This window comes from Cynocephalus volans, chromosome 1 (assembly GCF_027409185.1).
Source record: "Cynocephalus volans isolate mCynVol1 chromosome 1, mCynVol1.pri, whole genome shotgun sequence".
Taxonomy (NCBI): domain Eukaryota; kingdom Metazoa; phylum Chordata; class Mammalia; order Dermoptera; family Cynocephalidae; genus Cynocephalus; species Cynocephalus volans.
The window spans coordinates 275,926,671-275,953,380 of record NC_084460.1 but is presented as its reverse complement, the minus strand read 5'-3'; the positions used below and the strand labels follow the sequence as shown (position 1 = coordinate 275,953,380).

At 33.9% G+C, this 26,710-nt stretch overlaps 1 protein-coding gene across 3 annotated transcripts in view; it reads left to right on the top strand.

The window, feature by feature from the left end:
• Positions 1–26,710, top strand: part of ERBB4 (erb-b2 receptor tyrosine kinase 4) — a 1,081,647-nt gene that overhangs the window by 1,048,576 nt on the left and 6,361 nt on the right. For 2 of the 3 annotated variants that reach the window (XM_063078433.1, XM_063078415.1), the window contains 2 exons: positions 23,279–23,326; positions 24,129–24,426. In XM_063078433.1, coding sequence (XP_062934503.1) covers positions 23,279–23,326; positions 24,129–24,426 — 346 coding nt within the window. The remainder of the gene's footprint in view (positions 1–23,278; positions 23,327–24,128; positions 24,427–26,710) is intronic. The other variant, XM_063078424.1, reaches the window with a different exon arrangement.

Genomic DNA, 26,710 nt, shown 5'->3' with positions numbered 1-26,710 from the left:
GGCTGTCGGCCTGGGGAAGCTGTCGAAGGGCTAACTAGAAGTGATTGGTTAGGGGGGCATATTTAGCTTTCTCTGTTTGGTCCTAAGTTGGAAGCAAGGACAAAAATTAGGGAAGCTATCAGTTATTAATCAGATTCTGACCGTTTGGGGCTGACTGTAACAGATGGTATTGTTTAGCTTCCTGGATTGTTACTTGATATACCAATCTAACTTTCTGCAAATCTGACTTACAGGGTGCTGGCTTTCTGTGCTGTTTATTGTACATAAGTGGGTCCACTTCTTGGGAAGGTTGCCACAGGTTGTGGGCCAGAGTTCTATTTTTATAAATAGTCTGGCCATTGTTCTTTTGTGTAGTTAGTCTATCAGTAGGTAAGGTCTTAGATCCCTTTGCTGCCTTCTTCTCTCTACATATATTTATTTAAGTACATAGTGCCTAATATTTCCAATTAAATGTTCCATGTAATTTTGAAATTTCCACATAGGTTTTGGTTGTTGTTGTTATTATTGTTAATATGAATAAATTTGGTCTATTTCTTTTGAGTTACCTAGATTTATATTTGTTTGATATAATGGATTGTATATTGAATACAACAGCAATGAATAAAAATAGCTAATAAATTGATATGGCTGAAAAATATTTTAGCTTTAATAATATTAGAAAATTTACTTTAGTGTAAAAGCTTCAATGTATTTTTATAGGGGAAGAAATGGTTTCAATTGTTCCAGGATCATTCAGTCACTTGTGATGAAGAGGATTTTTTTTTTTTTTTTAATTTTATTTTCTCGATATACATTGTGGCTGATTATTGCTCCCCATCACCAAAACCTCCCTCCCTTCTCCCTCCCCCCCCCAACAATGTCCTTTCTGTTTGCTTGTCGTATCAACTTCAAGTAATTGTGGTTGTTATATCTTCTTCTGCCCCCCCCCCCGGTTTTGTGTGTGTGTGTGTGTGTGTGTGTGTGAATTTATATATTAATTTTTAGCTCCCACCAATAAGTGAGAACATGTGGTATTTCTCTTTCTGTGCCTGACTTGTTTCACTTAAAGATTAAGTGCGCCACTGTTTTCAAAACATATCAGCTAACTCTCAATTAGTTAGAAGGCAGAGGAATTGTAGCTCCCCCACTTTGGCAAAGTAGGTGACCCACAGTGGATCTATCATTACAATGTAACCTTTTCTCCACTTCTTTCCTGTCTGCTGAGAAGTAACTGTATCAATAAATTTGCATTTTTTCCTCCTTTTTTGCCCTCTTTTTCCCATGATGGATATATAAGTAAGTTGAAAAATGGACACAATGTAGGCAGAAGTGAAGGATGAAGAAAATTGAGGAATTTGGTATCTCAAGAATTTGATCAGTTTCCAAATAATTGAATGTAAGCTAAATATTTTGACTGCTAAGATGTGATTCTATATAGTTTATTTTACACCACTATCACTTTGCCTTCAGATCACATTTCATAACTTTAATAAAGATATCTTAATAAGGTTACCATATAAAATGTAATTACCTTTAAGAATTTAATGAGTTTTACCTCCTCCCTAAAGAAAAAGAAAAAAATACAAGCAAACCTTTGCTCTTCCCATAGGATTTATGATATTATGCTATGTGTGCTTCCTAATGATGCTTAAATTTGTAGAAATTTAAGCAAAATGATAATGCAGAAACAGTGATGTTATTTTCAATAACGACATTCGAAAATACAAGAATTTCAACTGGGTTTGTACTTTCATTTTAATAAATCAAAATCGTAACTTCCTATTTTATGAAATAAAAATGGTAATAGTAATATCAGCTATAACTTATTGAGTGCTTACTATACCACAGGTACTATGTTAAGTGCTTTAAATTAACTATCTCAATTTTATTCCACAAAGCCCTATGAGGTAGGTACTAATGTTCGTCTCACTTTAAGAGTTAAGAAAATTGAGCTATAGAAAGTGTAGTTAAGTTACAAGTGATGAGAGGTGGAGCTGGAAATTGAGTCCAGATTTTGATAGTTCCACATGGAGACCATATCCTAAGACAACAGAGAGGGTGGGGGAGGGAAGTTTCTCATTCCAAGTTGCTATGAAACTTCTTGCTTCTACTGATGGAGCTAACACCTTTAATTCACTTAATGGTAATATGGATGAAAAAAACTAAATTAAAAGTCAGGAATTTCACATTCTGGAACCAACTTAGTAAGATGTTAGCCTTGGTCATATCACTTAATCAGACTCAATTTCTTCACTTCAGTTATGAGAAGATTAAACTAGTTCACCTATAAACTCCTTCTAACTTTAAAATTATCTTATCACGGAATGACTTTTCAAAGCAATTATTATATTTTATGCACTTATACTGTATTTTCTTCTAAGGAATATTTAATTGGAAAATGACCAATGGCATTTTGGGTTATCTCTACGCAGCACTTTTTTCCTTATGTGATTGAATACTGAAGAAAAAACTGACATTCAAGTTAGGGAAGCATCTCATAGCTAAATGATGTAGTGGGAGAATTTTGTGATGATATAACAAGGTTACTCTGGTTGCAATTTACCAGGGATCAATATCAATTCTAACAATGGCTGCTACTTGATGAAAAATGATTGTAGTCTCAGGATATTGGTTTTACATTTCATCCAAAATACGTCAAGATTTCCTGCATGGTATCCTTGACATGGTGCTTTAGTTTTTTTGTTTTGTTTTGTTTTAGTCTATTAAGCCAAAAGAAGGATGTCTTAATATATATGGGTGTTTTAATAAAAAAGTTGTCTTTTTTATTGACACCCATATCACTAGGCATTTTTTCTGTCTCAAAGTGTTCCCCCTATAAGTAGTAATCTTTTAAATTATTCAATTTATTAGAATGAAAGTAAATGAATTAATATATTGAATATTTATTATGAGGTAGTTATTGTGTTGGGCAAAAAGGACACAGAATTGAAAGACAGAAGTTCTACCTTTGAAAAGTTTATATTCTAGTTGAGAAATGTTTTGAGAGAGATGGTCACCAGGTATTATAGGAAAAAGAAAAAGGAAACCAAATCAGCTAAGAGCCTATGGAAAGTCATTTTAGTTGTATCTTTGTGGAGGATGAGGATGTAGCTTGAAACAGAAATAGAGTTTTGGTGAAGCAAATCTGAAATGGGTGAAAAGAAAGGCAAAAGAAAAAGAAAAAGAAAAAGAAAAAAAAAACATGAACAAATATAAGGTGATGTGTTTAAAGTTACTTTTAAAATCCTGGCTTTTGTCATATTTCTATATTGCACATGCTTGAGAAATTTTATGTTATCACAGGAGGTAGGATGGGGGTTTTCCCAATTTTCCTGTTTTGTTTTGTTTTGTTTTCAGTGTTATGAAGTCTTGAGACATAGTTTTGGAATCTCTTGCTCTTCATTAAATCATCTAACTCAAACTAAAATTCTTTTTTGGTCTCCCTGAAAAACAGCTTTCAAATTCCTATCTTCTGTTTCCCCTGCCATGACTCTAATTCAGGCCCTCACCTCTTCACAAAAGTTACTAAAATATTTCCCTAACTTACACACAAAATTTTATCTTATGCTTTTTTCTTAATTTTTTGGCAAATGGGCTCAATTTCTAAATATGTTGTTTACATTGCACCAAATGAAAGACAGTGTTAATGAGTATTTCTAGTGCCTGATCATTTATTGGCACCAATTTCTTGTATTTTATTTTTACCCTCATCTATTTAGAATACGACTTTCTATTATTTTTATCAGTGGGATAAACTTGAATAATACATGTTTTATTAGATCTCTCTTATATGATATATAATCCTATTCTCACTAACAGTTGAAGGATTTTTGAACATTTATCCCAGGAAATGCCTTGGTCATTCCAGTTGACCAGTCACTACAATTCATTTCCCAGTGCTCTCTAGCTGACACATATAAAATTGCCCAGGGCTGAAAACATTATCCCAAATTTGATCTCTTTCAACATATAGATCATGTTGATGCTTTCTGTTTTAGTTTGGAAGTGTGAAAGAGTAGTTGATTTATTTGAGCAAAGAGCTATCTCTCCTTTTGTATTATAGATTTGACTCTTTTCAGAAAATAATGTCAAATTGCATTTGATTATTTTTTCAAGTTCTTGGAAATTACAAGGATATCAAAAATGATTCTTATCTCTCTGATTCTCCACTAATGTGAAAGTATCCCTTACACTCTCAAATAGTTAATTTATATACAGCAAAATATCAAATGACCTTTTTGTGCAATGCCTCCTCTACCAGTAACTTTCTTAAAGTCTGGATACAGTATATTATTTTAGTTATACAATTCTTTGTAAGATTTGCTTTTCTTTAACAAAGTACTTTGTTTTTTTCTTTTTTCACATTGTTATTATTATTATTTTTTAAATTTCTTCCTGACTCCCTAAGGATTTCCATATAGTTTAGGTCATAGCATCTTATTAAACCTAATGATAAGCTTTCTATAGTGTTAGCTCTGGATTGTTCATTTAGCCCTCTCATTAGTAATTACAAACAAAATTAAACTATTCCTCAATTTCTTAAGTAATAAAGAGATAATTTTTGACTTAATTATATCTCCAAGTATGATACAAACACTTCTAGTAGATTTGGACTTTGGACTTTCTTGTTATAGTACAATATGAATTCCTCTACAGTTGTTTATTCTTTAGAGAATGTGCTTTTTCTGTTGGTAATTGCTTATGTTCCCTTCAACATTTTTCCTTAAATAAGTATTACTTTTATTCCTTCTCTCTCCAATCTTTAAACAAAACCTAGTCTTCCATGTTGGTAAAACTAAATACTAATGCCTATAAATTCATGTCTGCACATGAAATAGACGTGGAATATTTCTTACAGCATGGTAAATCAGAGTGATTTTATCTCTTAAGGCTGAAGCAACAACGAGATACTTAGAATTCCCCAGCCTTGAAGTTGGGGAAGGAGGAGAGGTTAGCAGTTAATATAAAATTTTTTTAAAAAATTAAAATACCTATACATTATTTTCTGTATATGACATTCCACACTCCCAATTAAACACAGATACCAGGCTCTCATTACCATATCAACAAAATAATCTTCTTCCCTCTCATTTGCCCCTTGCTTTTCCTTCCTCTCTTCTAGAATGTGTATCCTTCTTTGACATTTGTTTCAACTAGACTCTCCCTGAATTGAAATATAATCAGTGTGGTTTGTCCTCAGCCCTAGTACATAGATCAACTCTATAGTAATTTGTACCACTGAAATGAGCTCTTGAAGTATGAGGTGGATGTATAAGTAACTGTGTATTTGTGGAGAGTCAGAGCTGGAAGGGACTTAAAGAATCTCTAGTACAACCCTTACATCTTTGAGATGCGTAAACTGATACTGGAAAAGATAAAAATCCATAGCCCAGTGTGTCCTTTTGCTTCAGTCTCTCAAGTCTAAGCCTCGCCTTTTATCCTCTATTGGTTCTGTCAGTTTTTTGTTTTTGTTTTTGTTTTTTCCTGGTCAAAACCATAGAAATCTTGATTTTGACTTCAGTCTAATGAGATTTAGTATCAATCAGTTTAAAAGGCTCCTGCTGGAAGTGCAATGAGAAGCCAGAGCCCCTGCTGCTATTTTGCCTCCTCTGTTGATGCTTCTGTGAGACTCCCTGTAATCAAGAGCTAATGGTTTAGGAGATCAAATGGAATTAACAGAGCCAAAATCGAAGCAAAAGCAGGGAGAACAATGCCTGTGTTGGGACTCAGTATTACACACATGAAGATAAAATGATCCTTACAAGTTTAGTACATGTTTCAAAATTTTCAAACACAAACCTAAATATAGCTACCAGATATTGATCACATATTTGTGTGTTAGGCTCTGCTCTGAGCTTTTTACATTTATTACCATTAACCTTCACAACAAGGGGAAGTGGAAAGCATTACTAGTCCCATTTACAAAGGCAGAAAATGAAACAGAGAGGCAAAATCTTTTTGCTGAAGCTTCCAGTTCATATGGTAAAAAGTGAGGCTTAAAACCAGTTTTGCCTAGCCTATAGTCTATGCTTTTAACTCCCACTTTTCATTTGGTTAAAAAGAAAAAAAAAAGAAAGAAAAAAAAAGAGAAAGAAAGAAAAAAAGAAAAAGAAAAAAAAGGAAAAATCAATATATCATCTCCAATGAATAATTGAATAATTATTAAACAAAATATGTCTAATAACTATTAAGGCTGTATATTCAAATAAAGTTCATTAAAAGATAGTTGGTAAAAATTTCTAGTTTCTTTAATTTTTTTTTTTTTAATATTTGGGACAACTTTAAAAAATACTCTTACCCATGCATGTCCTAAAAATTTACTACAAGCAATATAATTATAAAATCTGAGAATCACTTTTTTGGTAATAGTAACAAAAATAAGTGGTACCTGAACAATGCTTTAAAGTTTACAAAGCACTGCAGCATATGTGTTTTTTTTTTGTTGTTGTTGTTGTTTTCCACACTGGAATCTTAATTATTCAGTAGGAAAGTTCCAGGACTGTTAAATGACTTGGCAACTTGGTTAAGACCTTAGTAACTCAAGAACCAAACCAATATCAGATTTCCTGACTCTGAAGATAATGAGCTATCTGTTAAACAATGACCTGAAAAGAACTTCTCGTACTTTTCAGTTTGTAGCTTCTTATTAGTACCGGACTTGGATACTGCCAAACATTTCTACAACACGGAGACAATGTGTATTGTAGCAACATGGCTTGTTTAAGGAGATTCTGGTGTTAAAGAATATTTCAGAAATGTTCTTTATGAAGTTATTTTACACTTGAGCAAGTGTCAGCCATCACAAGGAGCCTTTTTGAACAATCAGACTAGGCTTCTTTCCTTCTTTGTTAAAAAGCACTAAAGAAGAAAATTAGAGCTAGAAAAGGAAACAAAGAGGTGGAAGGGACAACTAGAGAGGCTACTTAGATTTAGAATGTTAATGAATGTTTTATCTAAATCATTTAGATGGTTAATTTTTAGTATTATTGCCAGAAGATTCACAGCTCTGCTGAAAATTATTGGAAAAATCTCATCAAGAATCCTATTCTTTACTGTGGCAGACCTAGAGGGCTCAATTGTGAGTTTCTTTATCCTTTACACAATAGAATTGGGACATTATCATCAACTTTCTATTCATATTTTTTGGAGATTATTTAATTTATGTATATATTTATTTATTTATTATATTTTTACAAATCCATCTTTGTCTGCCAAAGCTCCCTGTTCAGGCCAGCCTGATATAATGATTGCTTCTGCAAAGATTTGAGAGAGAGAGATGTTCTATTTCATTCTCAATAAGGATTGATGGCATTTTGAGAGGTTCAGAATATCCTTTGATTACTCCATGAAACGGAATGGAGAAGATGGTTGCGGATAGTGGGGGGTGTGCTGGTTCATCAGCTTTCCTTTGTGCACTTTCTGCAGTTGAGCATACCCTAATCACAAGCATCTTGTGTTTCAGTCCCTTTGCTCGCTCACCTGCCCAAATGAAAAGTTCCCTTTTCAGTTCAGAATTCTGACATACCAGAGTGTTCTACCAAGAGGCTAATTTGTGCTCTGTAGTTTTCATTCAGTTACTGTAAATGAATGGCTGTGGACCAGCCTCTCATTACACTTGAGCAAAAGCTGAATTGAAAGATGGGTAGACCACCATGGGAAAAAGTTCAGATACTACTACTGTATCTCTTACTGCAAAATGTTCTACATTGTGATGAAAGAAGTACTGTAAATCAGAGAGGGAAAGAAATTGGAAGTTAAATCCATGACCAATTTAGTATGCTTTTCCAACAACAATCATAGACATTGTTTAGTAACATTTATATATTTGTTTTCCCTCCCTGGAGGAAAAAAAAATACTGTTTAAAATGTTAAACATAATTGGAGACATTGAGATGCACATAATTCAGGTTCATTGGAGCCTGGTACAGTCTCTTTTTAGGTAGAGCCAGGTACTATAGTTCTGTGTTAGCGAGACCAGGCTATTAGATATTCCCGGGTTGAAATGACTAAATTCATTCTTTTCTCCTAGTAATTACATATATTTATGAGTATAAAATTACTCAAAAATTAAATAATAATAAGTGATTCCTGTTACCCTTTATCTTGTGCCAGGTATCACATTAAGTATCTGATATGTATTAGCTTACTTAATCTCATGAAAACCCTTTGAGCTTAGTTTTTACTATTTTTTACTATTTTTAGTGCCATTTTACTGTTTATTATTTACATTCAAACTGGTTCCCCATTTTCTTTTAATTCACTGTGGAGAAGTCTTTACGAAGTCTCTATGTGAATTATTTTTGTTGTCAAAGAAATGAATGAAGCAACTGAGTTGTGAAAATCAAAGGGGGAGAGTCAATGAAGTATGGGAGGGCAGCACCCCATGAGCCTAGGATGTGCAGGATGGCTGCTCATGGATGACAGAATTCTGAGAAAGAATAAACTATAGGGAACATTTTCAGAAACAGCGAGGGTACAATAGAGGCAAATAGAGGTTTTGTGGAACCAGACACTTAAAATTGAGAGTAGGGATGGAGCCTCTTTAAGCAAAAGAACACAAAATAAAAATCTCACTTTTGCAAATTTTAAAGAATCACAAAACCATGTGAATCTATGACTTGTGTTTTTCACCAGGCCTTGAAAGGGACCTATCATTGAAGGGCCTGAAACTTATGCATTATTGCTTCAAGGTAAATCCACCTTTGGGTAAAGAAGATTAGGAAACATACAGGAGGAACAGCTGCCAAAAATTAATGTACTCCTGGTTTCAAATAGCATGTTAGTGAAATCTTCCTTTAGGGTTTCTAGTACTTAGCCCCTTAAGATGGATGGAAGAGACCCTGAAAGTTTAATATAATAACAAAAAGCCCTTTATTTATTGTACATTCTTTCTCCCTTCTACAGGAGGATGGTCCGGTATATTTTAAAATTTTATTTGTGGGCTGATAAACATTTTATGAATGTTCATATGACCGTATGCTTAGGGTGAGCTTGCCTCTTGTTTTTGCTCTTCTTCTGACCAGAATTTCCAAGCAGGAGAATATGAAGGCATTTCAAAGCAAATAATTCACACCCTGGGCTTGTGTCAAGCTCTCTTAGAAATATCTCCTCCTGCATAATTGACGTTCAATATGCTTTTTTATGGCTCTAGACTGGATAAAAATCCTAGAATTGCTGCCTCTGTGCATAATATTACTTCTAATTGCTTTCACCTGAGCTTATGGTCACCTTTCACTAAGAATTTAAGAGATCAGTCCTAGGAATGATCAAAATGTCCTCTTCTCGTTTATTTATTTATTTATTTGGCAATGATATCTAGATCTAAATTTGTACACTAAAATCTGAGACACTAGGTGTCTTTTTAATACCTAGATACATAAATTTGGGAGAAATAAGACAGGCAGGATACTAATGTAACTAGTTTAAGGAGCTTGTTATCCTAAAAGATAATATTCATGAAATTTGATATAGTTTCTAGAAGTCTTGGATATATCTATAAATGATAAAAACAGTGAAGGTTCCTAAGAAAGCCTGGGGTGCGTAATATTTAAAACTTATGGCAAAAAACACAACCATACTCTCCTTTGTGATTATATTCATGAGTATTAATATTTTCTTTTATCAGAACATAGCCGCACCTAGCTTAATATATTTTTTAAAAAATGGTAAATAATAATAGTGCCAATAATATAGTAAAGAACAAAGTGGTCTGGGAAATATACCAGAGGCTTTTCTCATCTGTATAGTAATTTTTTGTCCATTTGTTTGCTAGTCTTTGGTAGATAATCCTGGGATATAGAATATGTAAAAATGTCTAATCTATTTTAATTTTTCCCAACTCCAGATAATTTATCAAATTACTTTAAGATTGCAAATCTAAGCATTTTTGTGTAACTTGGCTACTTTCTTTCCAAGGTGTGTCTTTCTGAAAAGTGTTTATATTTTTAAAATCTATGAAATGCTTCAGATCTCAATTTATTAAAGAGGTGACACATAGGAATTCTGTCTCTACCAAACACAGTATGAGAGTTCAAACATTTCGTACATGACTGGGGAACTCTCCGTGTGTCAGTTTTCCCTGAGAAGATCAGTAATCACTAAGGAGAAAAAATTCAATCTAAGCACATGTTCAGCACTGAGGATGTCTTGCCCTGTTGACAATGTCTCAGCATGAATTCTAAGACATATCTTATTAGGAGTCTGTCTGGATGCTTTCAAGTGTTCAGTAGAAGTGATTCGGGAAAATCAAGACCAACACATATTCTGCAGAAATGTGAATTTCTATTGTTTGTGTTCCATTGACTCTGCTGCCCTCATCATCTAAAGAAAACAAAAGTAATAAAGATTTTATTTTCGTTTATCACAATCTCTACTGTCAGTAACTAGGTTAATTTATCTTAGTTGATTAAGGATTTTATTTTATTTGTTTGTTTTTGGCATCGAGCTGGTGCAGGGATCCGAACCCTTATTTTACTGTTATCAGCACCACACTCTAACTGAGTGAGCTAACCAGCCAGCTCCGGGTTATGAATTTTATTATTGGACATTCAATATACACCTTTCTGTGGCTAAGTGGTGAAAGAGTTCTAAGGGGTCTTGCTTTGATTTACTGCTGCACTAAGAAATGCATAGCATTTTTAATTTTCAACAAAATGTTCTAAAATGACTTTGATGTATTTATCCATATGCATTCAAGTGAACCTTGTAAATTGTTTCTTACTATTTTATTTACCTCAATAACACCAATAATTTTTGACAGTTGTTTCATACGAAATTAGTGGTACAAAATTTGCAAAATAACCTTTACCGTCACACAGGTAAATCATGTAGGTGCATAAATACTTTTATTTTTGTGGATAAGAACTGTATGCTTATTTGGTTTGCAACATTTAGTATGGTTTTTTGTGAGTGACACTTGAAAAATTCAGCATTCAGCTTGTATTTTCTTTAATTTACTAGAGGAAAAAAACATATTGCCAATGTAAGAGTACTTCAAAAAGTTCATGGAAAAGTAGAACTGAAAGATAATGTGAATCTTTTCATGAACGTTTTGAAGCATATTTGATTTAATTGGTATTGAAATAGCCCTGGAATCTGCGTGCAAAACCCAAGCACTTAGGAACACCATACTAGCCTTAACTAACCAAATCTGTTCAGTTCCAGAGAACAGCCCTCCAACTCATTTACACAGAAACAAGGAATTTGTAAAGATTCATATTATCTTTCAATTCTGTTTTTCCACGAACTTCTTGAAGTACCTCATACTACATTATTTTATTCAAAGATATAATGCATAAGCATGAGCATATAAAACTCACGAAGTGGGCAGATCAGGCATTATTATTGCCATTTTGCAGATGAGGGTGCTAAGTTATGAGGAAAACATCTATTGCTGGAGAGTTGTTGGGCGATGGTGCTTTCTCTAATGAAGTCCTCTTCTGCAGCTACCTTCCTTCCTAGCGACACTCTATAATCACGATTTAGACTTTCATTGACTTATAACTTTGGTTTTCTATATTATTCATCCATGATTATTCATCCATATTTGTATTTTGAAAAATGTAAGGTAGTTCTTCGCAATGTGTCTATATTATGGACCCCAGTATGGAAACATAGGTTGGTGGTATGCACCTCTTTCAGAGAAAGGATAGACTTTGCATCTGTCTACAGTCTCTTTTCCTCAAGGTCTCTCTTTTCTATTGTTAGTTAATTTATATTCTTCGGTGATAAAGCTGAAACCTGAGTTTCCTAGGCCTCCATAGCATTAGGAAATATATAGTTGTCTCAAGGGAATGTTGTTATACTAGTGACAAAATCCTGAAGTTTTATAGCTAGATGTAAAATGTCCCTTGCATTTGGACATTTGGAACCACTCACTACTTGTAAAAATACTTTTTTGTTTTTGCTATTAGAATTAAGATTTCAAGAAATGCCTTCAGAAATAGTAACTGATATTGACAGAAACAGTAAATGTACTAGGTGAGATATAGTATTCAGATAATTGTACTTGGGTTAATTTCAATTTAGGACCCACCCTGTATAATTTGAGCAGTGCTAAAATCCTACATTCTTTAAAACATATCTGACTTACTGGATGGAATTTCTGAAATTCTCATCAATAGAGCTACCCTTTGGATTTAAGAAATCTTTCTATCTATCCACCCTTTCATTCAATACATCTTTACTGAACATTCACTATGTTCATGCCCCTGGCACTGTGCTAGGTATCATAGATACCTAAACAGATGCATAGTCTAGGAAAAAAGATATACTAATCAAATACAATTAGAATACTGTTGATAAATTATTCACATAGGGCACATAATGGGTTTTTGATAAATATTTGTTAAATCAATAATTAAATGTAATTAGGGTAATGATAATTTTCCATAGCATCAACATGTAATCAAGGCAGAGAAGCTGGAAAGAGCATTGAGGAAATAATTAGAACTTGAGCAGAGGCCTGGAGGTGAGAGAGGGAATGGCCCAGAACAGGAACTGCTGGCAACGTATGTGACTGGAGGCTTATGAGGACAAAGCAGAGAGGTGAGGCTGAAAAAATTGGCAAAAATCATAGTTACCGAAAGCCTTCAGTGCCACAAGAAATTGGGACTTTATTTAGCCTGAGGGCAATAGGAGGTCTTGCAGTTTTCTAAGCAGGGAAATGAAGTACGAATATTAGATTGGAGTGAAGGGAAAGACTAAGATAAAAGAGACCAGTTAGAAGATTATTCAGTACTCTAGCCGAGAAATAATACCATAATTAAAATGGCCATATGTGCTTGTTTTCCCTAGTGAGTCCTGGTTTACCCCTGTTTTCCTGGAATAGTTATTAGCAGCACTTTCTTTTACCTTCAAAGTATCCCAATTGGAATAATAAATTATTTGGCACCCTAATCACAACTAAAATAGTGGCAACGAGGATGGAGTTAAGGGTTGAATTCTGGGGGTAGTAAGACTTTCGAAAGAGTAGACCTTGGACCCTTAGAGATGAGACGTGAGATAGGAAAGATATCAAAGACAACACTAAGTATTTGACTTGCACAACTGGATAAGTTATACCATTTACTGAACCAAAAAGGCAAGTGAGTCAGATTTGAAGTAGGGAGAGGAGCTGGTCATTTCAGTTTTGGAAATGTGACATTTGAAATGCCTTGAGACCATTCAGTAGAGATGTAAAGCCAACAGTTAATTAAATGGGCATGGATTGGTATTTAGTATTCCATTGTTACCCGAGGTTGGTCCATCATGATCCACTAACACCAATTTGAGAAAATTTTCCTAATTGATTTATCAGACTAAAAAGATGCCCTTTGGACTAGCTAAAGCCAAGTTCCTGAGAAGAGGATAACAGATAAGAGAAGATGTTCTGTAGTATAAGTTACTGACCCAGAGAGGTAACCTGGAATTGGGAGGACAATATACTGATTGCTATGGGTTGAATGATTGTCCCCACAAGGAAATTAAGTTTTGGAACTTAATTTCCAGTATAGTATTCGGAGGCCTTTAAGAGGTGATTGTATCATAAAAACTATGCTCTCGTGAATGGATTAATTCGTTCATGGAGCAATGGGTTGATGGTTTAATGGATTATCATGGGTGTGGGCTGATGGCTTTTATAAGGACAGTACAAAAGCGCTTTCATCTAGTCCTTGCTATGTGATACCCTGCGTTGCCGTGGGACTATGTATAGAGCCTCCACTAATGCCTTTACCAGATGTGCCCCCTGGACCTTGGACTTCCCAGTCTCCCAAATTGTAATAAGTAAATTTTGTTTTCTTATAACTTACCTAGTTTCAGGTTTTCTGTTATAAGCAACAGAAAACAAGCAGTCATACCTTCTGTAGAACCAGGGCAGAAATAAATGGGCCTAGAAGTCTGTTAGCAAAGAGTAAAGAACCATGGGCCTGAAATTGAGAAATCAGCCTTAGTGAAATGTTGAGATCAGACTTCACCTGCTTTAGAGTTTCACCTGGGCTGCCCTTGACTCAGGCAAACATAATCTAAGGACCTTCAACAGATTTTGTTTTCCCCATAGTAAACCATAAAAATATTTTCTAATTAGGCCTATGGATTTCTTTCTTTCTTTCTTTTTTTGTAGCTGGCCAGTAGGAGGATCCGAACCCTTGACCTTGAGGTAATAACACCACACTCTAAGCAACTGAGTTAACTGGCGAGCTTCCTATTGATGTTTTATTGTTGGTAAATAGTTGTATGGCTGTATTTTCTTGAGGAAAGTCATTTGCCATCTCTATTTCCTTGGCTGAAAATAGTGTGGCCCAATCATCTCTGATACCCATGTCATATTTAAATTAGATTCTAGTTTCAGATCTATCTTATTTTGTGCTTGCTTAATTTTTTTTTTTTTTTTTTTTTCTTCAGTAAACTGTTAACCGTTTTAGAACCTGGAAGAAAATTATGGCCATGATCCTGGCTAATCTAGGTTAACTTTAGCAGCAAACAGTGTAAATGGGAAACTAAGAAGTATTATATTTTTGTTATAAAAATTCCAGTGGGGAGGTAGGAATGCTTTGTATATTTTTTCTTCTTCCTTTTTACATGCAGCAAAATCAGATTTGGGGGCTTTTCGAAACTGGTAATAGCTGCTTAGGCTATGGTCATCATGTAGCTCTTGGGGAGAGCTTTCTTCCTCCTGGGGTACTGCCACAATCTGATATTCATTTTGGCTCAGGTCAGTTGTAAATACCAGGCTGGTTCTGTGAAATGTAACTGGTGTTTGCTCTGGGCTGATGGGACATCCATGTGCTGTTTATTCTGTCAGTAGCTCTACCCAAGTACGCACAGCACGTTATTCAGATTGGCTCACATGAACCAGCTGTCCTAATTCCAGGTGGACTGTTAGTAATCTTTTTACTTTCAGCAACAGCTATGCCACCTGGTAGCTTACAGAACAGTAGTTGGATGAATGAACTACTGTTACAAATTCACTTTTTATCTGGTAAACACTTTGCATAAACTAGTGTTACTGAAGATATTTCCAATCTGGTCCACATTGAAATGATACGAACACTAAAAGGCTTTAACTGTATTATGTTAAAGTGTTTGTTGCCAACACCTGTCATTTAAAACACCGAATAAAATCTATATGCCAAAATTAGGTTTATAAAATTTGCAATTCTGTTACCCATACTGTTTGTTCTCCATCCCCCAACACACAAAGTATGCTTTTCATATTTTTTACATTCTCATGAGTAGATTGCTTTAAATATTGTCATTGTTATTTTGAATGTATAATACAACTTCCTGAGCTTGGATTATTGCTAAAGAGAGGGTTGAATATTTCACTGCTGCCTTATTATTTGCAAGTAAATAAAATACTTCAGTGGTTATTTCGAGATACTAAATAACCACTAACATATCTCTTAATGGAACTCTTGTACATGGTGTTTCAGTGAACAGAATTTGTTTGCTGATAAACAATATCCACATGTGAAAAATAGTTTTAAAAACAAAGCAAAAGTAAAACCACAAATGAGCTAAAATCCTGTAAAAAACAATGTGTTAGACTGAGTGAGTTAGATAAGCCTCTGTTACCTTGTTTTAAGCTATTATTTTTTTTAGCGTGTGTATGAATACGTATACACAAGCATGCACATGCATATGCACATGCATGTGTGCACATACAGAGCACCTAAAATTGTGATTTAAGTAAGTTTTTACTAATAGTACAAAAGGCAGACCTTTCCAGGCCAAGGCATTGCATTTGAAATTCTAAAATAATGACATTCAAATTCAGAGTGTCCGTAATCTTTTTTTCTCATTCTTAGTTCAAACTGGCCCTATACATTAGTTTTTTAAAATATTTCTGTAAACCTAGAAATTACGTAGTTTTGTAGATAGATACAGAGATATACACCATGAAGGCAAAAATATATCAACTGACAATAAGTACGTGTGTATATATTGATTTTTAGTAACTGGTCTATATAGCTAGAATGTTTAAATAACATATATTCTCTCTGTAGAAATAAAGAGGGGATATGTGAAGAAAGTATCACTTTAATAAACACTACTTTTAATTAATTTGTTGATGAACAGATTTTATCTACAGTATTCCATATTATAAGGTATTTCTTTTGTCTAATAAACTTATAGCCTACTGAATAAAAAAAGTTAATATCTGTCTTAAAACTAAAGCTCCATGAAATTCACTTTAAACGTATATCATTATGTATTCTAGCTTAGAACAAGTTTTGTTTTGGTTAAGGCATGTGTTTTCAGCTATATTAAGGAAAAGCTTTTTTTTTCCTGAAAAACGTTAAAAATGCACCTTTAAAACAGACTTTTTATTATTTATCAAATGCCTGTTTGAGGTTGTAAGGTATAATGGAATGTACATTATATGGGAACTCAGGGAATTCTGTTTCTAGTACTGCACTATCTAGTTGCATGGCCTTGAAAAATTAACTAAGCCTCTCAGAGTGTCAGTATCTATAAAGCGAGAAGTTTAAATTATAAAATTCCATTTCAAAATTGCATTTTCAATAATCACCCTGCAAGTATGGTCTGCATCCCAAGAACATACAATCAAATATTGCATATAGGCTAAGTGATACTTTATAGAGACTACATTTAGAAGAAAAGAAAGGAAAAGTGACTAATATACTTTGAGAAGATTTCTGAGACAAAACTTTTTTTGCTTTGCTTCAGCGCTAATCATATTATACAATATTCAACAACTTAGAACTGACTTAAAGGAGAACATTTACTTTATATATATAAATAATTTGATAATTGGAAATGATCTTTCTGTCCTATAGTCCCATTCCTCTTTTTAGAGTTAAATAAACTAAGGGCCCAAGAGATGGAGGAATCTGTTAAAGCTCACAGGATTTAGTGAAAAATATTCAAATATACAATTCTAAAGGTAGAAGGGCTTCACGTGGTGATTTTTTCCAGGTCTGTAGGACTTTCGTCTTCAAATTTGCCTGACCCAAGGCATGCTTGTGTACAAAAAACTCTTCAGCAATACTCTTCATGATGTTGGGATTAAAAAATACTCAAGCAGAGACAACTTTAGGGTTCTTTTAGAGAATTATTTAGGCTACTCAAGAATTTGGACATAATAAAGGCTTAATTACTTCATCTCTGCTCCTAAATAAAGATATTGCAACAGAACTTGATATTCTGTTTAGCATACTTTTAAAAAGTTTAAAAATGTCATACCCTCTCTAATTGAAAAGAATTATCATGAGGTCTTTAGGAAACCTCCTAGAATTTCTCCTCTTTAGATTTCTAGCTACATGCATTAACTGGAATTATCACAACATGTTTGTGAAAAGAAATAATATAAACATGCACCAAAAAAAAAAAAAAAAAAGGAAAAGCAAAATTGCCAGAACCAACCAAACAAAAAAAAATTAGAACTTGCACCAGGGTAAAGAGAACAGTTCTGTGCAATTACTAATCTCAAGAAGGGTGACAGAATTCTTACTGCTTATCTTGAGCGAAGCTAAAGAATGTTGGCACTAATGTCAAATTATGTTTCTTTATGCCTTTTCTTTTTTGACTGTGCTAATAACATTTTTCGATTCCATCATATAATACTGCTCAGAGCAGCAACTTAAAGCAGTAAGGTGTAAAGTGAGAAATTTTCAGCTTCATTTTATTGACTCATCTAGCCATGAATGTTTTAAAGGGAAATTTCCTCTTGTTCTTTTTGGAAAGGGTATAGGAATTGCTGCCTGGGGATACAATAGCTTGCTTACGCCTCTCAAGCAGGAAGAGGAATTTATTGACTAAACCCTATACTAGGAACAATAAATCCATAAGCAAGAGTGCTGTCGCAGAAAAACATTTGCGCTCTCCAGTTATTTAAAACTATCTTCTCCTGCTAGCTTTGCTCTTGGCGACGTAGGTGAATGTGTGTAAATACAGTAAGATTTTAGATTAACAATAAAGGACTTTTAGGGAAGAATGGCTACATATATATATATATATATATATATATATATATATAGTATGTATATATATATGAGAGTACTTCAGAAAGTTCGTGGAAAAATAGAATTAAAAAATAATATGCATATTTCCCAGAACTTTTTGAGGTACCTGTGTGTGTGTGTGTACATATATATATATATATATATATATATATATATAATTGAGTGGGGCAATACTGTAAAGCATTGTCAGTATTTTACATTATAACTAAGGCTAGTGAGTTTCTAATGCCTTCCTGAGATTAGTTGTTTACTACAACTAGAAAGAGAAACCATGAGAGAAGTGAGAAACCAAAATGAAGCCATTGAGAGACGTGTGTCGAGGCACAATGCAGGGGAAGAGACAGGGCAAAGATAAGAAAGTGCAGAAATGCTCAAGTCAAAATCTATGTGTGGAATAATGAAAAGGTGCCCTAGTGATGGGTTTCAGAGTCAGATAGCCATCAAGGGCTGTGTGAACATGAGCAGATCCCTTAACTTCTGTGATCCTCAATTTTCTCATCTATACAATGGGAATTGTAATTTCTAATAATCATATTTACTTTGCAAGGTTGTGAGAATAAACAAAACCTAACATAGACCGTGGCATATGATAGGTACATGCTATATTATTTTCCCTTCTTATTTCTCAATTTCCCTAAGAGTATCCTACGTTCAACTATAAAATGGAACAGACATTATAATTAAGTAGACTTTGAGGACTGACTTAAGAAAGGCAGAGTTACTAATGTTTATAAAAAACAACCCTTTCATATACTTTGTGAATATACTCTGTAATTTCTGTATTGACTTTCATTTATATTTAACCATTCACGACCCCCTTTATTAGAAATCCTTTTAGTCATTGAGTAGATGAGACATATAAGAAAGATTAAAGGTTCCAAGTTTAGTGAAAAGTGAATAAAGAATTAGAGCCTAAGTAAGTATTCCTTCAGCTGGATCATAGGATCACTATTATTTGTGTATGTGTGTACATGTGTATATGTATGTGTTTGTGCATACAGAGTAAAAGAGTTTCTTTAAGAAAAGCAGAGTCCCATGTAATCAAACCAAATAGATGAATGAGTAAACTAATAAATTAATACATTCATAAGTAGACAAAAAACACTATATATTATATATATGTATATATATATAAGTATATACAAATATATATATATAAGTATATACAAATATATATATATATATTTAACTCAGCTGCTGAAATCTCAATAGGCTTTCCCCAGGCTTTATTAGCATTTGCCACATGTATACATATTCTGATTGTTTTCTTCTGGTTGCGCTATGAAGATTGAAGATTCTAAACCTAGATGTTTCATAACACTGGTATGTCGAACTCAGTTGTGGAAAAGATAGTTAGAGCTATGCATCAGGAATTGCAGATAATGCAAAAACATTTTCTCCATGCTTCTATCAGACCTGTGAAGATGTGGAAATGCCCATCAGAGTGTTATGCATGTATGACAGGGAGGATAGAAGGTTGAGAATCCTTAATAGTTACTATGTGGAAGTGTCTAGATAATAAATTAGTGCTGCTGGATTAACAATATCTTGTGGAAATACATTCTATCTTAGTTAAAAGGATTGGAAGTATTTCTTGACTCTAGAAACTGTAATCCTATAGTTACTATTGAGAGTAGTAATAATTAAAAATTAAGAAAATAAAACTCTTTTGTTAAGCACATGTTTAATTTTGACAGAAGTTAGGCATCAGGCATGTATTTCCTTTTTTTCCCCTGACAAGATAGATTTGTATAATAACTTTAAAAAATATCACAGGACACAGTCCATCTGCTTAACAATTTAAAATTTATCAGGAACAATATTAAACAATACAAATATAAGAAATTCTGTGCATGTATTGAAACAAATGTTCAAATATTTATCATTCACCTAAAAAGTAAATTTTAAGGATTGATGTATTTAAAAGTGCATTTAACACTGTATTTGATGTATTTACTGACACTTGTCTTCTCTATACCCTCTGACATTTGAGTCCAAGTTAATCATACAATATCCCAGTGATAGGGCCTCAAAATTAAACTCGACTCTATCCATCGCCCTTGCAAATCCCCCCACCAGGAACAAACTCCATATCACCTGCCAGTTCATAACCCACCTCTTTCTCTGTCCTGCTGACAGTAAATCCCCTCGCCAGCTAATTGAACAGATGCACCCAGTGCTGCTTCCTAAAGACCCGCAAAGCTGGGCTTTGATGGACAGCAGAAAGTGGCACGAGAGAAAAACAAAAGCCTTTTAACTGAGAGTAGTGCTTTGTTCTGCTTAGAACTCTAAGGTCACTCCAGCTCATTCTGACTGCTGTGAGGATCTTCATTTTTACTCAACCAATTTACTTGCAGCTGTCCTTCTTTCCAATATTAAAAGTTCAGCTCTTCAACTGGGGGGAATTGAGGGAAAAAGGAACGAGAAGAGCTTGTTGCAAACTAAAAACAGCAAAAACAAGTAAAATCTGGCTTGGCTCTGAAGTACAAAAAGTTATTTTCAAAGCCTATAAATTATGACATAGTGATTAACATGTAATTTAAATATATTTAAACAACAATTATATCACATTTCCAGCCCAGCTAATTGGCCTCACAGATGTTCCCTTGGAGCTGCATTGCCCTTCCAGGGGGAAATGAATGAGGTGCTTTTTATCATGGAAAACAGATAAAAAAGCAAACCGAAAAAATGGAAACAGGAACATAAAAAGCAGCCAGTAACCCTAAAAACGATGAATGCTAAAGGGGTTTTGCATAGCATTTTTTTCCATTTTAATGCTGAAAACAGAGCAAAGCTTGAAGACGTTCCCATTACTGTGATGCTATTTGGCAGTATGTCCAGATAGTGAGTTGGCAGGCTGCTGACTGAAAGTCTTGTCAGACCACGGACAGTGGATGCATTCTAATAGGGCATAGCCTTGCTTCATGTCTTGGAATAGATTAACTGCAAGAGGTCCAGTTACTTTAAATACAACACCTTTATACTTGAAGGCATTCTAGCTCAGATAATGAATATAGATATAAACTGCTTCCTGATGAGGACTGACTTGTGAGTTATTCCTTTGATCATTTATCTTTCAAGTTTTATTATAAAACACAAAATGTGCAATCAATACTAGTTCCTCAGCTGTGATTCTAGTCGAACATCACCCAGTACAGCAACTCTTGCAGGGTAAGAGGTCAAAGGAACACTGATAATTACTAATATTTTGGAATACCTTGCCTTCTAATATATAATCATAGAATGGAAATAAATTCACTCCAGCCTAATTGCATTCTTGCCTTTTCTTCTAATAATCTCAGGTATTATTTGATAGTACAGTATAAATTCCAAAAGGCCAGTGGCCATATCTCTCCTAATGTATCATGGTATCTCCAGCATCTACCCACAGTGCCTGTGCTTTCATTCTAGAGATTTAATAGATATATATGTTTAATACTTGTTAAATAAAAACCTACTTGCTTAATAATAGGGATTTAATGACGCGGGTATGGCCAGGTTTATAATATGATAAAGTTCCACTAAGTAGATGTATTTCTTGTATCATCTCTTTATTTTACAAATCACTGGACTATACTGAAAATTTTTTCTCAAATTTTATGAACAAATATATTGAATTACATGTCTCTCTAAAGGATAGCAAAATATGCCTACATTTAAGATAATTTGAGAACAGGTAGTATGTAGAAATGTCTCTTTGATGAGTAGCTTTGGCATCTTGATTGCTTGACTTTAAAAATTAAATTTAGCAGATGCAAATACTTAAATTTTGCATGTCCTCTACAGTTATATAATAGTGCAAAAATTACAACATTCTTTAATATACATTACCTCACTTTATCTTCAGTAAGAATAGAGAGGTCAAGCACAAAAATGAGGGTGTGAGATGGTTTCATGATTGACCAAATTCATACCACTTCCAATTGGGTCTGGAGCTCAGGAATTCTAACATGTCGTGAAACCATCTGTCTATTGTACAATACCACCTATGCATTGCATATTAAATACATCTCTAACTTTTCATGTCATAACCTTAAATGTGTTCTTAGTTATGTTACTAGAGAAGGAACTAGATAAATATTCTCTATGATACTATAGCTGTCAGAGAGCTAAAGCTTAAACTCACTGTAGGGTTTAGAACTTGTCCCTCGATTAGTCCAACAAATTAAGTTAGTTAAGGGAAATTGTATTATCCACTTGTTATTGATTTACATTGAACAGTTAATCACCATGGGGCCAAATTCTTCTTAGATTGTTTTATGAATCTCTAAATTGTATGAACATTGACCTGGAATAATATTTAGCAATGTTTCATATAGAAGATGTAGGTGTCTTGGAGGTTTATTTTAGTCATCTCTGTTCACTTAAAGCCAGAATGTAGAGAATGTAAGCTTCATAAAATCAGCTATTTTTGTCTGCATTATTCATTATGCTCAGTGCCTAGAAAAGTGTCTGACACATAGACAGTACATTCTCAAGGTATGTGTTTAATGAATTTTTTATTAAGGAACAGAGTTGGTATTCATACAATGCCTTCTCTTACCCTAAGGAATACTGCCCTTAATATTTTATCATATTTTTATATCCACTTTCACTTAGCCCATAGGATGGAATATTAAGCTATAAAAATGTCTTTTTGTTTTTAACTGAAATCTGGTTTTGACTCATTCTAAATACGTAAAGGAATCTTTTCAGGAAAGGAATTGATTTTCCAAATTTTCTGCCGTTTCTTAACTTAAAAAAAAAGTAGGACTGAAGATAAAATACTATGTACCTTTTTATAAGGAGAGGCTAAGAAGTTGACCCTTTGCTGAAATAGTGAAAATAAATGTGACTTGATAGCTAAAATTATTCCAGGCAAATTGAAATCCATTTCTATCTCCTTCTAGACATGTTTCTTTTTATAAGGAGAAAATTAATGTTACAGTATATGGCCATTTCAGTAACTTGACACCTACACAAGGAAACTGTTCCTCAGTTACAACAATCATTAATTATTTACTGTTTTTGTTTTTTTCTTTCTTTCCTCTAGGGTTAATCAGAAGAATGTTTACTGTCAACTTATTTTTTAACCCATTGAAAAATTTTACTTTTTCTGTATAATCTTCCTTTTTAGGACTTGAATTAAAATATTTAATTTCCTCAAAACACATAGATAAACCTGCTAGTGGTCAGAATGCATAAAATTTTACCATTGAGGAAACTTCACTGTTGTGCACGTTTTCCCCTTTGGTTCATACAATTCGTGTGGCTTTTCTTTTTCTTTTCTTTTTTATTTTTTCATTCATGTTGCCTCTTATTATATCCATCATCCCATTTTTCTTTCCTATTAGAGTGAAATTGGACACAGCCCTCCTCCTGCCTACACCCCCATGTCGGGAGTAAGTATTTCACAATCAACCTTCATCTTCGAGGATTTTTGGTCTTTGCTTGCCATGTTTCTTCTCTCTTGTCTCCCCATAATTTTCTCATTTTGCCTCTGCCAACAGTGAGTTAAGATTTGCTGTAGATCATGCACTGCCTTTGTAGATATGTTTTATCTCAGTAGATAATCCAATGTTGAGGTATCATGCATCAACAGTAGCTTTCAATTACTATCTGAAGGATTTACCTGGGCTCATAAATTATGCTTCTCGGTGAGGAGGTTATCTTTACTTCCATGATTATAGGTCATGTGCTAAAAAGTCAGAATCTCAGTGATGATTTTCTAGTTAGGTACTGAAGACTCCAAGTCATAGTAACTACAAAATAGAAGGCAACAAGGGAATATCACCATTTGAAACGTATCATGTACTTCTGTTTTAATGGCAACTGTCTACGAATGTCTACTGTCATTTGTCATGAAAGTTTGCTTGGAATTTTACATCAAAAATAGGTAATTGTGGGAAAAGGACATCAAATACTTTTTTAATAATGACATTTTGATGTTTTAATAATGATCATGTTTTAATTGGTCAGTAAAACTAAAATATATATTTCCAAATTATTTCATATAACTTACTTTTTAAGAAATCGTAGGTTTTTCTAGTCTGTAACTCAACTTTATTAGCTACTAGGGAAAAAAATAAGAAAAACTATGGCTTTTCTTTGAAAGACAAGCTTTGATACCCTTTTGGTTACTGGCATTCATTTTTGCAACTGTTCCTAACAACTTCTCTCCAAATGTGTCTCTACTATTAACAGAACCAGTTTGTATATCGAGATGGGGGTTTTGCTGCAGAACATGGAGTATCCGTGCCCTATAGAGCCACAACCAGCACGATCCCAGAAGCTCCAGTTGCTCAGGGTGCTACAGCTGAGATTTTTGATGACTCCTGCTGTAACGGCACCCTACGCAAACCAGTGGCACCCCATTCCCAAGAAGACAGCAGCACCCAGAGGTACAGCGCTGACCCCACAGTGTTTGCCCCAGAGCGGAACCCACGAGGAGAGCTGGATGAGGAAGGTTACATGACTCCTATGCGAGACAAACCCAAACAAGGTACCACGTGAATGTGCAGAAATGATTGCTCTTTGACATTCACTTCCACCAAAGTAAGCCAAACAGCTGGAATATGTAACAGTAGTGACCCAGTGAAGGCCGAGGCTGCTGCTACTGGCAGTACAGTCCCCAAATCAGCAGCATCCACATTATCCAGGTGCTTTATAGAAACCAGAATATCAGGCCCACCTGAATAGGAATCTGGATTTTAGCAAGATCTGCAGGGGATCTTTACACACAGTCTAACTTGAGAAGCACTAAACTAAACATATCTTTACTGGAATATTTGAATGAGGTAGTATATCACGAGATTTCAGAACCATTGCTTTATTAGTACATTATTACTGTGGAGATCATAAAGACTGGTGTTGTTGGCAAAAGTGTCTGAAGTTTTTGATGGCACCAATAAAATATTTGATTGATTCATTAAGATGGTGTCATTTAAATACCCTAGTTTATTACAGAAAATTATGATTTCTTGTACGACACTTTACAAAAATTAAAGTTTTGACCCTGTATTTACTTAAACATATACCACCAAGTCTTGAGATGATAGTTTGTGGTTTTACAAAGACTTTGTAAAGTTAATAGCAAAAAACGGTATCTATCCAAATCAAGTAATGTTTCAATTTTGAAAAAAAAAGCTTCTATCTTCTATGCTAACAACACCAGAAAACAGAGAAGACGGATGATTGCTATTAAAAACTGATGATTATGTCTCTCAGAGTCTTCCGTGTCAACAGTAAACTATATTTTAAGAGTCAGTATGAGGGCCTTTTATGTTCTTTTCTATATGGTTATGTTCAATTTTATAAAATACAATTTAGAGATCTATAAGTAACATATTTTAAGTATTCTATTAAAATACATCTGTATAAATGTGTGTATATATATATGTAAAAGTTTTAATGTAATAAAGAGTTGGATGTGTATACTGCTTCAATAGTGAAACAGATGTAAGTTTTGTGAAGATTTGGCATATTCCCCTGAAAGCAGTATCTTCTCTAAGATTGTCACATAAACCATAAAGTTATTCCTCCAAATATAGTTGCACAGAGAGGCAAGTTTATATCAGTACAATAGATAAGTAGATTGCATTGAGAAAAGGTAATATAAGGTTTCTAAGACAAAAAAAAAAAAAGTCAGTCTATATAATCACTGTACAGTATTCCCAGATTTTTTTCTCTCTATCTTGAGATCCAAGTTTCTGTAGAAGGTTGTTACATTCTAGCCTAGTTCTCAGACATTACAGAATTTTAGTATTGTCATTTCTACACTTTCAATTAAGAAATTTCAAGAATCTGATAAGAAAAATCAAATTCTGCCTCCCTTATTAGTTCTTTCATATACTTTTCAAATTAAAACTTGTTACTAAGCCTAAAGGTCACCTTACTCCTTTAGGGGAAATAATAAAAACAGTGCAGTCAAACAAGATTATACAACAGGAGTCAGAAGACCTGAATTCTGGTCCAACACTAATTGTAGCATGCATATGTCATTTTTCTATCTCTGAAGCTGGGAAAAGAAGGCTTGCACTTCCTTTTTCAAAGGATTGTCGTGACGATGAAATGATAGTGTCTTGTAAATTATTGAACTGTAATTCATATACAGTCACGTGTCACTTAACAACAGGGACACGTTCTAAGAAATGTGTTGTTTGGTGATTTTGTCTTTGTGCGAACATCATAGAGTGTACTTACACAAACCTAGATAGCATAGCCTACTACACACCTAGGCTATACGGTAGAGCCACTGTCATATATGAGGTCCATCGTTAACTGAAACATCATCTTTTAGTGTATGACTGTTTGTGATGGTGAGATATTCATTAGTACCTTTTAACTCACACAAGTGATGCTAAATACTTAACTATATCCACTATGCCTATACTCATGGAAAAAATAATCCTTGCTAGATGGGTTTATCTCTCTAGATGTTGGGCTAAGTATAGGGGATAGAAAAGTCTGTTGTCCTCTCCTGATTACAAAATAGAATAGCTTGGGATTTTGTTTGGGGTTTTTTTATATAGTAAAAAAGAGGACAAAAAGAGGGACTACTATGTATGTGTATAATATCTATGTGTAATTTATGTTATAGACATAGAGGTGAAATTAAGTTTGAGGAGATCAGCATTCATTATCAGCATTATTTTTATTTTAAGCCACTATTTGTACTAGATAGATTTATTAGACTGAACCATACAAAATGGGCACTAATTGTCTGGTTTCAACACTCAAAGTAACTATTTCCTATATTCAAACTACTAGTTTGCTATTTTGTGACT